We start from the raw sequence: 13,107 nt of genomic DNA, 5'->3' as shown, positions 1-13,107 counted from the left end.
ATGCTCAGTGTGGAGCCCGATGCAGGTTCAATCTCATGACCCTGAGATCATGACCTGAGCCAAAACCAAGAGTAAGACACTTAACCAACGGAGCCATCCAGGTGCCCCTAGAGTCACCTCATAGAACAAAAGTCACTGTCATCACTTAGGAAATTCCAAGGGACTTAGGAATCTTGTGTCAGGAAGCAGGGTCAAAGAGCAAATATCAGGACAAATGATGCTCCCAGTGCTCTTACCATTTAGGAAAGTACAAGGACTTTAGAAGCTCTGAGCCAGGAACCTTGGGCTGTATTTTCTATGATGTCAGAGCCCTCTTTGTCAATGTCTCTCATCAGTGTCATATGGTTTCCAGCATACAGATCTTTTACCTCCTTGGCTAAATTTATTCCTATGTGTTTTATCGTCTTTGACACAATTGTAGATGGGATGGTTTTCTTTATTTCTCATTCAGATATTTCACTGTCAGTGTATAGAAATGCCACCGACTTTTTTATGTTGATTTTGTACCTTGCAACTTTACAGAACTCATAGATTTGTCCTAACAATTTTTTGATGGAGTCTTTAGGTTTCCTAAGTATAAGGTTATGTCACCTGCAGACAGTCTTACCTCCTCTTTTCCTATTCGGATGTCTTTTATTTCTTTTTCTTGCCTAATTGCTCTGGCTAGGACTTCTAGTACTGGGTTGAGTAGGCGTGGTGAGAGGCAGCACCCTTGTTTCATGGCTGATTTTAGGGGAAAAGCTTTTAGCTTGTCACTGTTGAGGATGAGGTTAGCTGTGGACTTGTCTTATGTGGTCTCTGTTGTGTTAAGGTATGTTCCCTCTACACCCAATTGTTGAGAGCTCTTATCGTGAAAGGGTGTTGAAATTTGTCAAGTGCTTTTTCTGTCTCTGTTGAGAGGATCATATGATTTTTATCCTTTATTCTATGAATGTAGAGTATCATGTGCATCGATTTGTGTATACTTGCCTCCCACAGTTAAATTCCATTTAATCATGGTGTGTGGTCCTTTTAATATGATGCAGAATTCGGTTTGCTAGAATATTGTTGAGAATTTTTCCATTTATATTCATCAGGGATATTGGCCCGTGGTTTTCTTTTTTTTATCGTGTGCTTATCTCCCTTTGGTATCAGGGTACCCTCCTCAGTTTTTTGGAAGAGTTTGAGAAAGATTAGTGTTAGTTCTTTTTTAACTGTTTGATAGAATTCACCAGCAAAACCATCTGGTCCTGGACTTTTGTTTATTGGGAGGTTCCTTGTTTGTTTGTTTGTTTGTTTTTATTATTGCTTCAATCTCCTTACTCATTATTGGTCTATTCAGATTTTTTCTTTCTGCATGATTCAGTCTTGGTAGGTTGTATGTTTCTAGGAATGTATCCATTTCTTCTAGGTTATCCAGTTTGTTGGTGTACAATTAATTGGCTGTAGGGCCTCTTATGATCCTTTGTATTTCTGTGGTGTCAGTTGTAAGAGTCCTCTTCCATTTAGTTTATTTGAGTCCTCCCTCCCTCTCTCTCTTTCTCTCTCATTTTGCTGACCTAGCTAAAGGTTTTTTCAATTTTATCTTTTCTGAAAACCAACTCTTAGTTTCACTGACTTTTTTTCTATTCATTTTCTCATCTCTGTTTTACTTATTTCTGCTCTAATCTCTATTCTTTCCTTCCTTCTGCCAAGTTTGGGCTCAATTTATTTTTCCTTTTCTAATTCACTGAGGTGTAGTCAGGTTGTTCATTTGAGATCTTTCTTTTTTCTTTTCTTTTTTTTTTTTTTTTAAAGATTTTATTTATTTGAGACAGAGAGAATGAGAGACAGAGAGCATGAGAGGGAGGAGGGTCAGAGGGAGAAGCAGACTCCCTGCCGAGCAGGGAGCCCGATGCGGGACTCGATCCCGGGACTCCAGGATCATGACCTGAGCCGAAGGCAGTCGCTTAACCAACTGAGCCACCCGGGTGCCCGAGATCTTTCTTTTTTCTTAATGTAGGTGTTTATTGCTATGAGATTCCCTCTTAGAACTGCTTTTGCTGCATCCTGTATGTGCTGGTACATTGTGTTTTCATTTTCGTTTATCTTGAGATACTTCCTGAGTTCCCTTTTGATTTTTTCTTTGACTTGTCTGTTGTTGAGGCGTGTGTTGTTTGTGAATTTTTTAGTTCTCCTCCTGTTCATGGTTTCTAGTTTTATACTACTGTGGTTGGAAATATACTCGATATGATATTCATCTTCCCAAATTCATTAAGGCTTGCTTTGTGGCCCAGCTCCTGGAGCTGTCCTGGAGAATGTTCCGTGGGCACTTGAGAATGTGTATTCCGGTGCTGTTGGATGGAATGTTCTGTATATGTCTGTTAGGCCCATTTGGTCTGTAGTCATTCAGGTCTGGTTCCCTTCTTCATTTTCTGTCTGGATGATCTGCCCAGTGTTGAAAGTGGGATATTGAAGTCCTGACTATTATTGTATTGCTGACTATTTCTCCCTTCAGTTGTGTTAATGTTCACTTGAAATATCTAGGTGCTGCGGTGTTGGATGCATATATTTGCAATGGTTACGTTCTCTTGTTGAATTACTGCTTTATCACTACATAGTGACTCTCTTCGTCTCTTGGGACAGATTTTGACTGAAAGTCTACTTTATATGATGTCAGTACAGCGTCCTCTGTTCTGTTGCTTTCCATCCGCAGGGAATGTCTCCTTCCATCCCTCTCTCTCTCAGCCCGTGTGCCCTTAAAGCTGAAGTGAGTCTCTTGCAGGCAGCATATCGGGTTGTGTCTCGTAAGCATAAATCGTTATGTCCACCTCGGCTCCCACTTCCGGTCCCTGCTCACCGTTGTCTGCATTTCCTGCCCTAGGTGACAACATGTACAGCTGTGAACGGTGTAAAAAGTAAGTGTGTGTGTTCTGGGCTTTCCCCCCAGCGGTCCGTTCCCACGCCTCAGTCTGTCTGTGTCCCACGTACTTCCCCGGTTCCTCCAGAGAGTTTGACCCTGACCTCTCCGAGGTGACCGTGTGGGGAGGGTGCTCGCCGGGCCCCTCTGCCCGCACACTGGGATGCTCACCGCTTCTCCCCCGTTCTTCCCTGCCAGGCTGCGGAACGGGGTGAAGTACTGTAAGGTCTTGCGGCTGCCCGAGGTGAGTGGGGCAGCCTCCCGCCGTCTCTGCCTGCTGCTGGTGTGTGGTGGAGCGGTCGCCCTTTGCCTCAGGGAGCCTGAGCTGAAGAGGCCTAGGGCAGGGGGCATCTCCTGCTTCGGCTGAGAGACCTGCTGCGGGGGGAGGCTCTGGCAGGTGGAGGGGCTCATCTCTCCCTTTGTGACTTGGGACCCTCCCTCAGCTCCCCCTACACTCTGCAGGGGTGGGGTGGAGGGTGCCACCTGGAGGAAGACAGGTGTCTGGGGAGGGACGTGGCCACCAGGCCGTCTGCATTGGGGAAGGCCATTCTGAGGGAAGTGGGTCTGAGTGAGCCCTGAGCACAGGGGCTGGCTTCAGCCTGGTGGAGGGAGAGTGGGAAGAAGCAGGCAGGCAGAGCTCCGAGGCAGGAACGGGCTTGGCCAAACCCAGGAAGGGCCGCGTGGCCAGAGCGCAGAGGAGCGTGGCCCGGGATGCGGGTGCTTGGGTGGTGCCGAGCAGGTTTGGGAAGCCCGCGTGGAAAAGCTGTGGGGAAGTCAGTGCCACAGAACTGGTAGTCAGAATTCTGATGGCCAGCTTCCTGCCTGGCCCAGCGCCGCCCTCGGGCACAGCCTGCGGGGGCGCCCCTGCCCAGGGCCGTGCAGCGAGCTAGCTCAGCTCCTGCGCGCAGCTCTTCCGAGTGGCCAGTTGGCCAGTGAGCGGGACCCCTCAGCTGGCCTGGGCCTCCGGAAGGCTCTCGCTGCTTCATTTCCTGTGCTCACCTGGAGGGCGAGACCTGAGTGGGCCAGTGGGTGTCCCAGAGCCCGGCCTTGAGCCCCCGCTTCGTTACCGGGGGTCACAGGGCCCCGGCCAGCCCTGTCTGGAATGACCGCCGCCTCCTCCCTCACCCCCCAGATCCTGTGCATCCACCTGAAGCGCTTTCGGCACGAGGTCATGTACTCGTTCAAAATCAGCAGCCACGTCTCCTTCCCCCTCGAGGGACTTGACCTGCGTCCATTCCTTGCCAAGGAGTGCACGTCCCAGATCACCACCTACGACCTCCTCTCGGTCATCTGCCACCACGGCACGGCAGGCAGTGAGTCAGACGCCCCTGCCTCACCCCTGTCCCCGTCCCCTAGGGCATCCGTGACCAGCCTGCCCCTCCCGCCGCAGGTGGCCACTACATCGCCTACTGCCAAAACGTGATCAACGGGCAGTGGTACGAGTTCGACGACCAGTATGTCACTGAGGTCCACGAGACAGTGGTGCAGAACGCCGAGGCCTACGTGCTCTTCTACCGGTGGGGCCCCGGGCAGGCTGTCTCGGCGGGGAGGGGTCCGGGTCAAGGACAGATGGGTGACCTGTGGGCCGGGATGGCCAGCCCCTACGCCCTGGGGCTTTACTCTGGGTGCCTGTGGTAGGGGGTGGAGCCTGGACGGTTCTAGGCCCCGGGCAGTAAGGGTTCCAGCTTGTAAGAAAGAGCCTTCTGGCTGTGGGGAAAGCGGGGAACCCAAGAAGTTGAGTTTGGGTCTTCCCGTAGTTCTCCTGTGGGAGTGATCGTGGCCCGCACTCTGGCAGGGGTGGTGGGGCCGCTGAGATGCTGCCAGGGGCTCCGCTACCCACCCCTGCCCCACCCCTGCCCCATCCCTGCCCCACCCTTGCCCTAACCCTGCCCTATCCCTGCTCTACCCCTGCTCACCCCTGCTCTGCCCACCCCTGCCCCACCCCTGCTGCAGGAAGAGCAGTGAGGAGGCTGTGCGGGAACGGCAGCAAGTGGTATCCCTGGCTGCCATGCGGGAGCCCAGCCTGCTGCGGTTCTACGTGTCTCGAGAATGGCTCAACAAGTTCAACACGTTCGCCGAGCCGGGGCCCATCACCAATCATACCTTCCTCTGCTCCCACGGAGGTGAGGGTGCCTCCTCTGTGATCGGGGTGGGGGGAGGGGGCGGGCGGCCGAGCCCCCAGCACTCCATCCCTGTGCCTCCCTCCACAGGCATCCCGCCCCACAAATACCACTACATTGACGACCTGGTGGTGATCCTGCCCCAGAACGTGTGGGAGCACCTGTATAACAGGTAAGGTGCCGTGCCTGCTCCTGTCCGGGCCGCCATCCGTGGGGCCGGGAGGGGCCCCCATGCTGCCTAGAAGTAGCTGCCAGCCTCCCTGCGCGTGACTGCAGCGACGAAGACACTTGCGGGCACCCGTCGGACCCTGACAGTCGGGAGGGACAGAGACTGGCTCCAGCAAAGGCCAGCAGGGCCCTCTCACAGATAGTCCCCGGTGTGCTTGCTCGGGCCGGCGCAGCTCGATGGCCTGGGGCTTGTGTGGCCTGAGGCCCTCCAGGTTCAAGTCCCTCAGGACCAGAAACGTGGCTCTCATGTCGAGGACCTGCCTAGGCCCGGGTCGCTCTGCAGATGGGCAGGCGGGATGTGCCCCCCTAAGAGAGTAATCAGACAGGCAGGGGAGGCCTCTCCTCGGACAGGCTTTGCCCCATCCGCTGGCAGGTCAGGTGCAGACTTGGCTGGTGGTGGTGGGTGGGTCAGAGCCCCATAGGGAGATGTGTCCCCATATCCCGTGGGAATTCACCCTCCTACCTGCAGAGGGACAAGCTTCTGCCTCCCTTTGACACCGTCCTCGGGATCTGGCCGGGTGGGCCGTTGGACACAGCGGCTCCTGCCCAGTAGCCAAGAGAGGAGGCGAGAATGTTAACCTGCCCTTTAGCCTTTAAACATAGCTTTGTGACACACCTGGGCCAGGTGCGGGGCCAGGTACTGTGGGCCCACGGCATGCAGGTCCCCCTGCCAGTCGCGTGAGGGAGACAGAAAAGTCAACAGGCCCGAGCACTGGGCACCCAGGGCAGCATCAGGGAGGCTCCCCGGAGGAGGAGGAGAAACCCACCAAGTGGAGGGCAGTCACGTTCTGCCGCCTCCCCTCCCGGACCCCTCCCCTCAGGGTGCGCTCACGTGCTCTCTCTCTCTCTGCCCTCCCCCCGGGCGCAGGTTTGGGGGCGGCCCCGCCGTGAACCATCTGTACGTGTGCTGCATCTGCCAGGTGGAGATCGAGGCGCTGGCCAAGCGGAGGCGGATCGAGATCGACACCTTCATTAAGGTGCGTGCGGGCGGGGGCGGGGTGCCGTGCCTCCGGCCTCTGGGGGGACATGTGGGGAGCCGGGGACTGAAGAGCCGTGTGCGGTCAGGCTCTGTTTGGAAGACCTGTCCTGTGGGAGAACGGAGGGGCCAGACGTTGCAGGCTTTGCTCTCAGAGGGTCAGGTTCCGGAGGCTCAGGTCCCTCTGCTTGAGCAGCTCTGGAAAGAACAGAGCCCTGCTCTTTGGGGCTGGGTGACTCTTTATTGTGGGGGCTGTCCTGTGTGTGAGAGGACAGTTAGCATCCCTGGCCCCCCGCCTGCCAGTGACCACAAAAATCACCTGCACACATCGGCCATGTCCCCTGGGCGGCAGATCTCCCCGCTAGTGAGAACCACGGGGCTCTACAAAGTGACACGGAAGGTGCATTAAGTGAAAAAAGCAAGTGGCAAAACGACCCAGGATGATCCTGTTCAGGAAAGGAAGCAGGCGTGTGTGAGGCCCGGGGCTGCTCGGAACAGGGTGGCCGGGGACCACCCGCCCTTCGGGGGTGGATCGTGGGTGAAAGACAGTTAAGGCCACTGAGCTTTGTGCCCGTGGAAAAATGACGGGTCAGAAGAGTTAATGGAGCAAATCAGCGCATTCAGTTAAGTGGGGGGAGCCGCATCGGCCTGTGGTCTCGTTTGGAGAGATCCCCCCAAGTGTTCCCTGCAGACGTTGGAGTGGTGGGACTTGTCTGGGAGCCCCAAGTTTTCTACCTGGAGTATCTGGTGTGTTCTAAGAGTTGGGGATGAGGGGGAGGGTCAGCGGGGTGCTGGGCAGTGGTGCCGACCCTCCCCTCTGCTGACTCTCCCCGGCGGCCCAGCTGAACAAAGCCTTCCAGGCGGAGGAGTCCCCCGGTGTCATCTACTGCATCAGCATGCAGTGGTTTCGGGAGTGGGAGGCCTTTGTCAAGGGCAAGGACAACGGTGAGTGGAGCACGGCCCCCCGCCCGCCCCCGGCACAGCTGTTCCCCCGCCCCAGGGCTGGGATCACTGTCCCGTCCCCCCTACCCCGGGCCAGGCCCCCCAGCGCCCCGGGCCAGGCCTTCTTGCTGTAGCAGGACAGGAGCCGTCTTGCTCACCCCTTCCTCACGTCCTGTCCCTGCTTGTGCCCAGACAAGGCTGCCTCCCAGAGTCATCCGCAGTCCCCGGCAAGAAACAGCAGAGCCCGAGCTCCACACATGGCTCCCAGCCTGGGGCTGGGGGGCCTGGCAGGGTCAGCAGGTTCTGTGCCCGGGACATTGGCCTTTCAGGGCCTAAGCACCAGCCAGGCCTCGGGGCGGGGGGAGGGGCCTTGCTGCCGTCCAGGCCCTGCTGGGCGGCGAGGTGCCAGGCGCGCCCCGGGGGCTCCCTAGGGTTGGGGGAGGCAGGCAGGCTCGGCTGCGCTGGAGAGTCGCTGGCAGCCCGCGCTCGGGCCCCGGCTTCGCCTTCAGCCAGCTCTTCCCTGGGCAGGTCCTCGCCCTGCCTCTGGGAACAGCTCTCAAGTCCCACGGTGGCTGAGGATTACGTGAGGTTTGGGGAAGGGTGCTCTGAAGCCAGTGCCCGAGTCCCAGAAATCCCTTCTGTGGATGAGCATCCGGTGCCCCACACCTGCCCCTGTGAGGATGTCACACGGACCCCGTGGGCCCCGGACGGCCTCTCTGGGGTCGCGGTGTTGGAGTCATGCCTTGAGAACGGCTCTCACCTGTTGAGAGCTGGAGGGCCGTGTTGGGGACCGGGGGGCTTCCCGCTGCTGCAGAGGCCCAGAGGCGCTGAGCCTGAGCTGCGTCTGTTCCAGAGCCCCCTGGGCCCATTGACAACAGCAGGATTGCACAGGTCAAAGGAAGCGGCCACATCCAACTGAAGCAGGGTGAGTCTCGCCGGCTCCAGGCCTGCCTCCCCGGCCAGCCAGCCTCCCCACGGTCCCTCCTGGCTGCCAATCAGTCCTTCCGGGAGCCCCCGCCGCTGCTACCCAGGCCCTGTGCTGGCCTCTGCCTGCCCTTCGCGGGCACCCCCCCACCCGGGAAATGGGTGGCAGCGGAGATGTGCCTTCTGGGGTCCTTAGCGGACGGACGTCCCCGTGGAGCGGCCCGAGATTGCTCTTGAGCAGCTTTGCACGGAAGCTCCCTCGTGGGGCGCAGACCTCCCGGAGCCCCCCCAGTCAAGACCATGGCTTCCCGGATGGGGTGAGGGGGCACGCGCAAGCCCAGCCCCGACCACGTGGCCTCTGGGGCCCCGCAGGAGCTGACTACGGGCAGATTTCAGAGGAGACCTGGGTCTACCTGAACAACCTGTATGGCGGCGGCCCCGAGATCGCCATCCGACAGAGCGTGGCCCAGCTCCAGGACCCAGAGAGCCTACACGGGGAGCAGAAGATCGAAGCTGAGACCCGGGCCGTGTGACTTGGTGGGCCAGTCTGTAAGTCCCCTCCCTTTGCAGAGACCCTCTCCTGTCCCCTGTGCGTTGGAAGAGTGCATCCCTGAATGCACCTTCCGTGAGGCTGTTTGGAAAAACCCTCTCGTGGGCCCCGCCAGGCTGAGTGACCCAAGTGTCCCCACAGGCCCCCGCCTTGGCCCTCCTCCCTGCGGAGGGCGTGCTTGTGCCCGGAAGAGAGGCTGGCCGTTTGGGAAACCCAGATGTGTAAAGAGACAGAAAAGTCGTTTGGGTTCCAGGGAGTAATGTCGCAACCAGGAAATACATCCACTTCGGGCTCTTCAAATGACCAGGGCTCTGCGACGTTCCTTAACTTGGGTCTTTGTGCCCACTTGTCACGGTCGTTGTGTCCCCCACCCGCCCCCTCGCTCGCTTGGGCCCAGCTTGGGTCCCTGGAGCTCCAAGTCAGGGGCTGTGGCCTAGGGACTGAGGGGTGGGAGGAGCTCCAGGCGCTGGCCAGCACCCGGGATGCACAGCGGGGAGCTGGGGTGCAGAGGCCCGAGCTGGAGCAGTGGGGGTGCCGGACCCAGCTCCTCCCTAGGCCCCGCTTCGGCCCCGGTCCCCAGTGTCACAGAAAGGCCCCGGAACCCTGGGCTGCTCTCAGCGTTTCTCCTGCAGGCTGACGACTCTGGACTCCTGTGCGGTGGGGACCCGGGGTGGGGGTTGTTTCTGGAGGCAGCTGGTCCCTGGCTCCCCATGCTGCCGAGCTGGCCCCACGGTCTGGCTGTCGCTCGTCCCCACCGGGGAACCAGGTGACAAGTGCCCCGTGTCACTGTGCTTTGCTGCGAATGCGGCCTCCCTGGGGGGCTCCCTGTTTCTCGCCACACTGTATGGGGAGCCCAGGGAGCTGTGGCTCTGGGGCAGCTCTCAGTCGGCCGTGGAAGCCCGTTCTGGATGCTGAGCCAGGCCACGCTGGGGCGCTGGGATGAGCCCCCGGGGCTGGGCCTTGCCTCCGGGGGCGCCCATGCCCCTGGACGAAGCTGCTGGGGCCAGATGCCCACCTTGTCAGGGCCAGAGGGAACGGGGGCGGGGAAGGGGCCTCAGGACCCAGGCCCCCACATGCCGTGGCCTTCAGTCTCTCGAAGCAGATGTGGCTGGAATTCCGGCAGAGCCCCAGAAGCTGGCGCGGCACGTAGCTCACTCTGCAGTCCTTCTACCCGGTTCCTTCCCCACCGAGGCAGCATGTGATCCAAGAACAAGCCGCTCTGGAGTCCCTTGACATGTGCTACAGTCTTTTGAAAGTTCCTGCTGCAGCCAGCAGGCGACCCCGTGGTGGGGCTGGGCGGCCACACGTCGTCACCCCGCTGGTGACAGGTTCTGCGCCAGGTTGTAAACTCGCCGCCCCGTCGGCGAGGCCTCGTCGGTGTTCAGAATGTCCTAATAAATACATACGCGTTCCCCACAGCCCCCCGCTGTCGTCTGTGTCCGGGCAGCTCACTGTGTTAGCGGGGGGCCTGAGCCCGGGGTGGGGGGGTCGGCGGTCCACACCACCACACAAGGGAGGGGGCTTGGCAGGGCTCTGAAGCCAGACAGCGTCTGGAGGCTGCAGGAGCGGACGAGGAAGAGGGGGCCGCGGACACATCTTCCTGGAACCAGCCCGGACCCAGAGAAGTGGGGCCAGATGTGTGTGGGGGGGAGGGGTAAGGCCAGCACATCCCACCGGCCGGGCCCCTACTGGCGCCGCGCCCCCGGCCACTCGGCCACTTGAGGTGACCTCTGCGAGCTGGGGTTACCCTCCCTGGGGTGGGCAAGGGCTCCACAGCTGGAGGGACCCTTCCCTCCTCGGCTGACGGCAGACATTGGCTCCTCCAATCACAGCATCGCAGTTGCTGGGGTCGTACCCGGGGAGTTCCCCGGCACTTGATGATGCTAGTGTTTTATTCTCCCTGTGGTCTTGGTTGGCTTTTGTTCATACTTGTTGGGGTTTGGTGGGGAGAGAAGAATGGGAGGTTTTCATGTGTTATCTGAAGCACATGTGCTTGTGAAATCCCATCAGATGTGAGTGTGCAGACCCATGTTCAGCATCAGGAATGGTTACCCCCGGGTGTTGCCATCACCGGGCCCCGTGAGCCCCTGTGGGTCCCTCCTGAGCACAGCCGCCGCCTCGCCCCGCCCCAGAAGTAGCTCCTGCCTGTCCTTCATCCTTCACTTTTCTTTATAGCTTTCCCACGTCGGTGTGTATCGGAGTCTAAGCACTATCTTTAGCTTTGCTCACATTTGAACGTTGTACACACGGAATTTGTGGTACGGATTTCGTGATTGGCCTTGTTTACCATGGAAGATGAGAATGAAGAAGGATTGCCTGATTTCGGAGGTTTGGGGACACTCATTGTACTGCGGGAAGGTGGGGGAGAAAGAGGGAGGTGCCAAATTGGCCTTAAAATCTTTCTTTTATATTTTCCCTTGATATACCAGGCTTTTAAGTGGCTCCACCAAACTCAGATGCTGGAATCGGGAAACAAAACAGGAGACTGTGGATGTTCACAGACTGGGTGGGGCCGGGAAGCATGGGGCCAGGAAGCCCGGGGCAGTGGGGAAGCCACCTCCTGTCTTTCCTCCCCAGGCATCCCCTCCCCCACTGCCGTCGGGCTCCTGCCTTCGGCTGGGCCTGGGCCTCCCTCCAGCAGCCCCTCTTAGAGGAGACAAGAGCCTCTACCCACAGACGGGGGAGCGTACTGCCCGTGCTTCTGCTCACAAACCCGCATCAGAAAATGCATTTGCAAGGTGCAGGCCCCCCCAAAAGTGTAGCTTCCTACCTTGGTTCTAGTTGGAATTCAGTGCAAACATAAATGATCCTGTGAGTCTTACACCACCTCGTTTTGAGCCCCACAGAGCCTCGGGGGAAGCGAGTGGGGTTTTGGAATCACACCTCCCTCTGGCTCCTCTGCCTGCAGCAGAGAGGAGATGAACGCCCTGAGGAGAAGCTATGAAAAGGGCAGTCCACACTGTAAGACAATGTGTGTTCTGGAAAGCTGTCCCAGGGACGCGTTAGGATGCCGTCTCCAGCCCTTCCTTGGATCTGAGAGCAGTGAGCAGCCTGGCCCAGGTGGTGTCTGGGGAGCTGGGAGGGGGGACAGGGCACAGCCTGGTGCCACCGGTGGGAGGATGTGCACACTGAGGGGGCAGAAGGCTGCCCGGGATCCTTCCCGCCCCACCTCACCCCCCACCTCCTTCCCGGGCCCAACAGCCGAGAATGAGGAGATCCCCATTGTTTCCTCCCACAGCTTTTAGCCCCTCAGCTCTGAGGACAAAGGCACAGGGGGGCCTTTCTCCAATTCTGCTCCACCTTTTGTGGCCCAGCAATGCCCCCAGTGGATGGGAGGTCTTTAAGTACAGGTCGCTTGCTATACCATCTGGACAGGTAGTGTTTAAAGATTTTATTTATTTATTTGACGGAGAGATGGACAGCGAGAGAGGGAACACAAGCAGGGGGGCGTGGGAGAGGGAGAAGCAGGCTTCCTCCTGAGCAGGGAGCCCGATGCGGGGCTCGATCCCAGGATCCTGGGATCATGACCTGAGCCGAAGGCAGACACTTAACGACTGAGCCACCCAGGCGCCCCTGGACAGGTAGTGTTTAAACCAGGGCCTCATGGATGCACTTCGGGGGAAGCAGCTCCTGATGCTCACAAAGTGGCTGCTGAGTGCCGGTTTGCACTTTAATCCCAGGTCCGAGAGGGTGCTGGCCACAGGCTTGCTGCCTCCTCTTCTCAAAAAAGAACAGCAGAGGCCAGGGAGGGAAGGCGAGTCCTCCTCCAGCCAGGGACGGGGCTTCCTCACTGCCCAGGACTCAGGGACATTAGCCCCGCTGCGCTAGGCCAGCCGTTTCTCTGGCCGGCCGCCTCCAGCACCTTCCCTCCCACAGGCCTGCAGCGCCTCACTTGGCTGCAGCCATTCAGAGTTGGCTCCCCGGGCTGTCCCGTGCGGCCAACAACTCCAGAGATCTCTTTTGCTTTAATTGAAAAAAAAGAGGGACACTTGACCCCCCCACCCCCACCCTCCGGCTCAGCCCGCTTCCATTGTGTTCTTGGTCACCCGGTCCCCGACACGGGGTGTCCTTCCCTTCTGTGCTGGCCCCTCTCCCGCTAGGGGTCGCCACCGCCTGTGCGGCCGTGTTGCGGGGCCTGGGTGCGGCTGGTGCCCCTGAGGCCAGGAGAGGCCGCGGGGGGGGGGGGGGGGGGGGCCGGCCCTGCCCCGGGCGGGCTGCTGAGTCTCCCAGGCCCACTGGGGGAGCCTGACCGACAGGTCTGCTGCCTTGGGAGTCAGGAGCTCTTGCTTTTTTGAAGGTCACTCACATCCGTTTGGGGGAGGAGGTGAAGGCCGAGGTGAAGCCTGGCCTCTTACTGGTGGCCTCACCTACCGCCCCCCCCTCCCCCCCAGCAATTCTGCTGCGACCTCACTCCCTCCCGACTGTACTAAAACAGCTCTGAGGGGCCTTAGGACCTAAAAAGGTGGGCACAAATCATTGTACCTTCCCC

General features: G+C 58.7%; 1 protein-coding gene across 7 annotated transcripts in view; it reads left to right on the top strand.

Moving 5' to 3' along the window:
* Positions 1-10,037, top strand: part of USP20 (ubiquitin specific peptidase 20) — a 40,928-nt gene extending 30,891 nt beyond the window's left edge. For 6 of the 7 annotated variants that reach the window (XM_035015625.1, XM_035015630.1, XM_035015628.1 and 3 more), the window contains 11 exons: positions 2,843-2,876; positions 3,077-3,122; positions 4,011-4,191; positions 4,269-4,395; positions 4,832-5,001; positions 5,089-5,170; positions 6,095-6,203; positions 7,045-7,147; positions 7,998-8,069; positions 8,441-8,617; positions 8,760-10,037. In XM_035015625.1, coding sequence (XP_034871516.1) covers positions 2,843-2,876; positions 3,077-3,122; positions 4,011-4,191; positions 4,269-4,395; positions 4,832-5,001; positions 5,089-5,170; positions 6,095-6,203; positions 7,045-7,147; positions 7,998-8,069; positions 8,441-8,601 — 1,085 coding nt within the window. In that variant the 3' untranslated portion in view covers positions 8,602-8,617; positions 8,760-10,037. The remainder of the gene's footprint in view (positions 1-2,842; positions 2,877-3,076; positions 3,123-4,010; positions 4,192-4,268; positions 4,396-4,831; positions 5,002-5,088; positions 5,171-6,094; positions 6,204-7,044; positions 7,148-7,997; positions 8,070-8,440; positions 8,618-8,759) is intronic. The other variant, XM_035015631.1, reaches the window with a different exon arrangement.
* The last annotated feature ends 3,070 nt before the right edge of the window (positions 10,038-13,107 follow it).

Source organism: Mirounga leonina, unplaced genomic scaffold (genome assembly GCF_011800145.1).
Source record: "Mirounga leonina isolate KUSES-001 unplaced genomic scaffold, KU_Mleo_1.0 Mir_170, whole genome shotgun sequence".
NCBI classification, from domain to species: Eukaryota; Metazoa; Chordata; class Mammalia; order Carnivora; family Phocidae; genus Mirounga; species Mirounga leonina.
The sequence above is the reverse complement of the archived record's forward strand: the minus strand, read 5'-3'. Positions and strand labels throughout refer to the sequence as shown.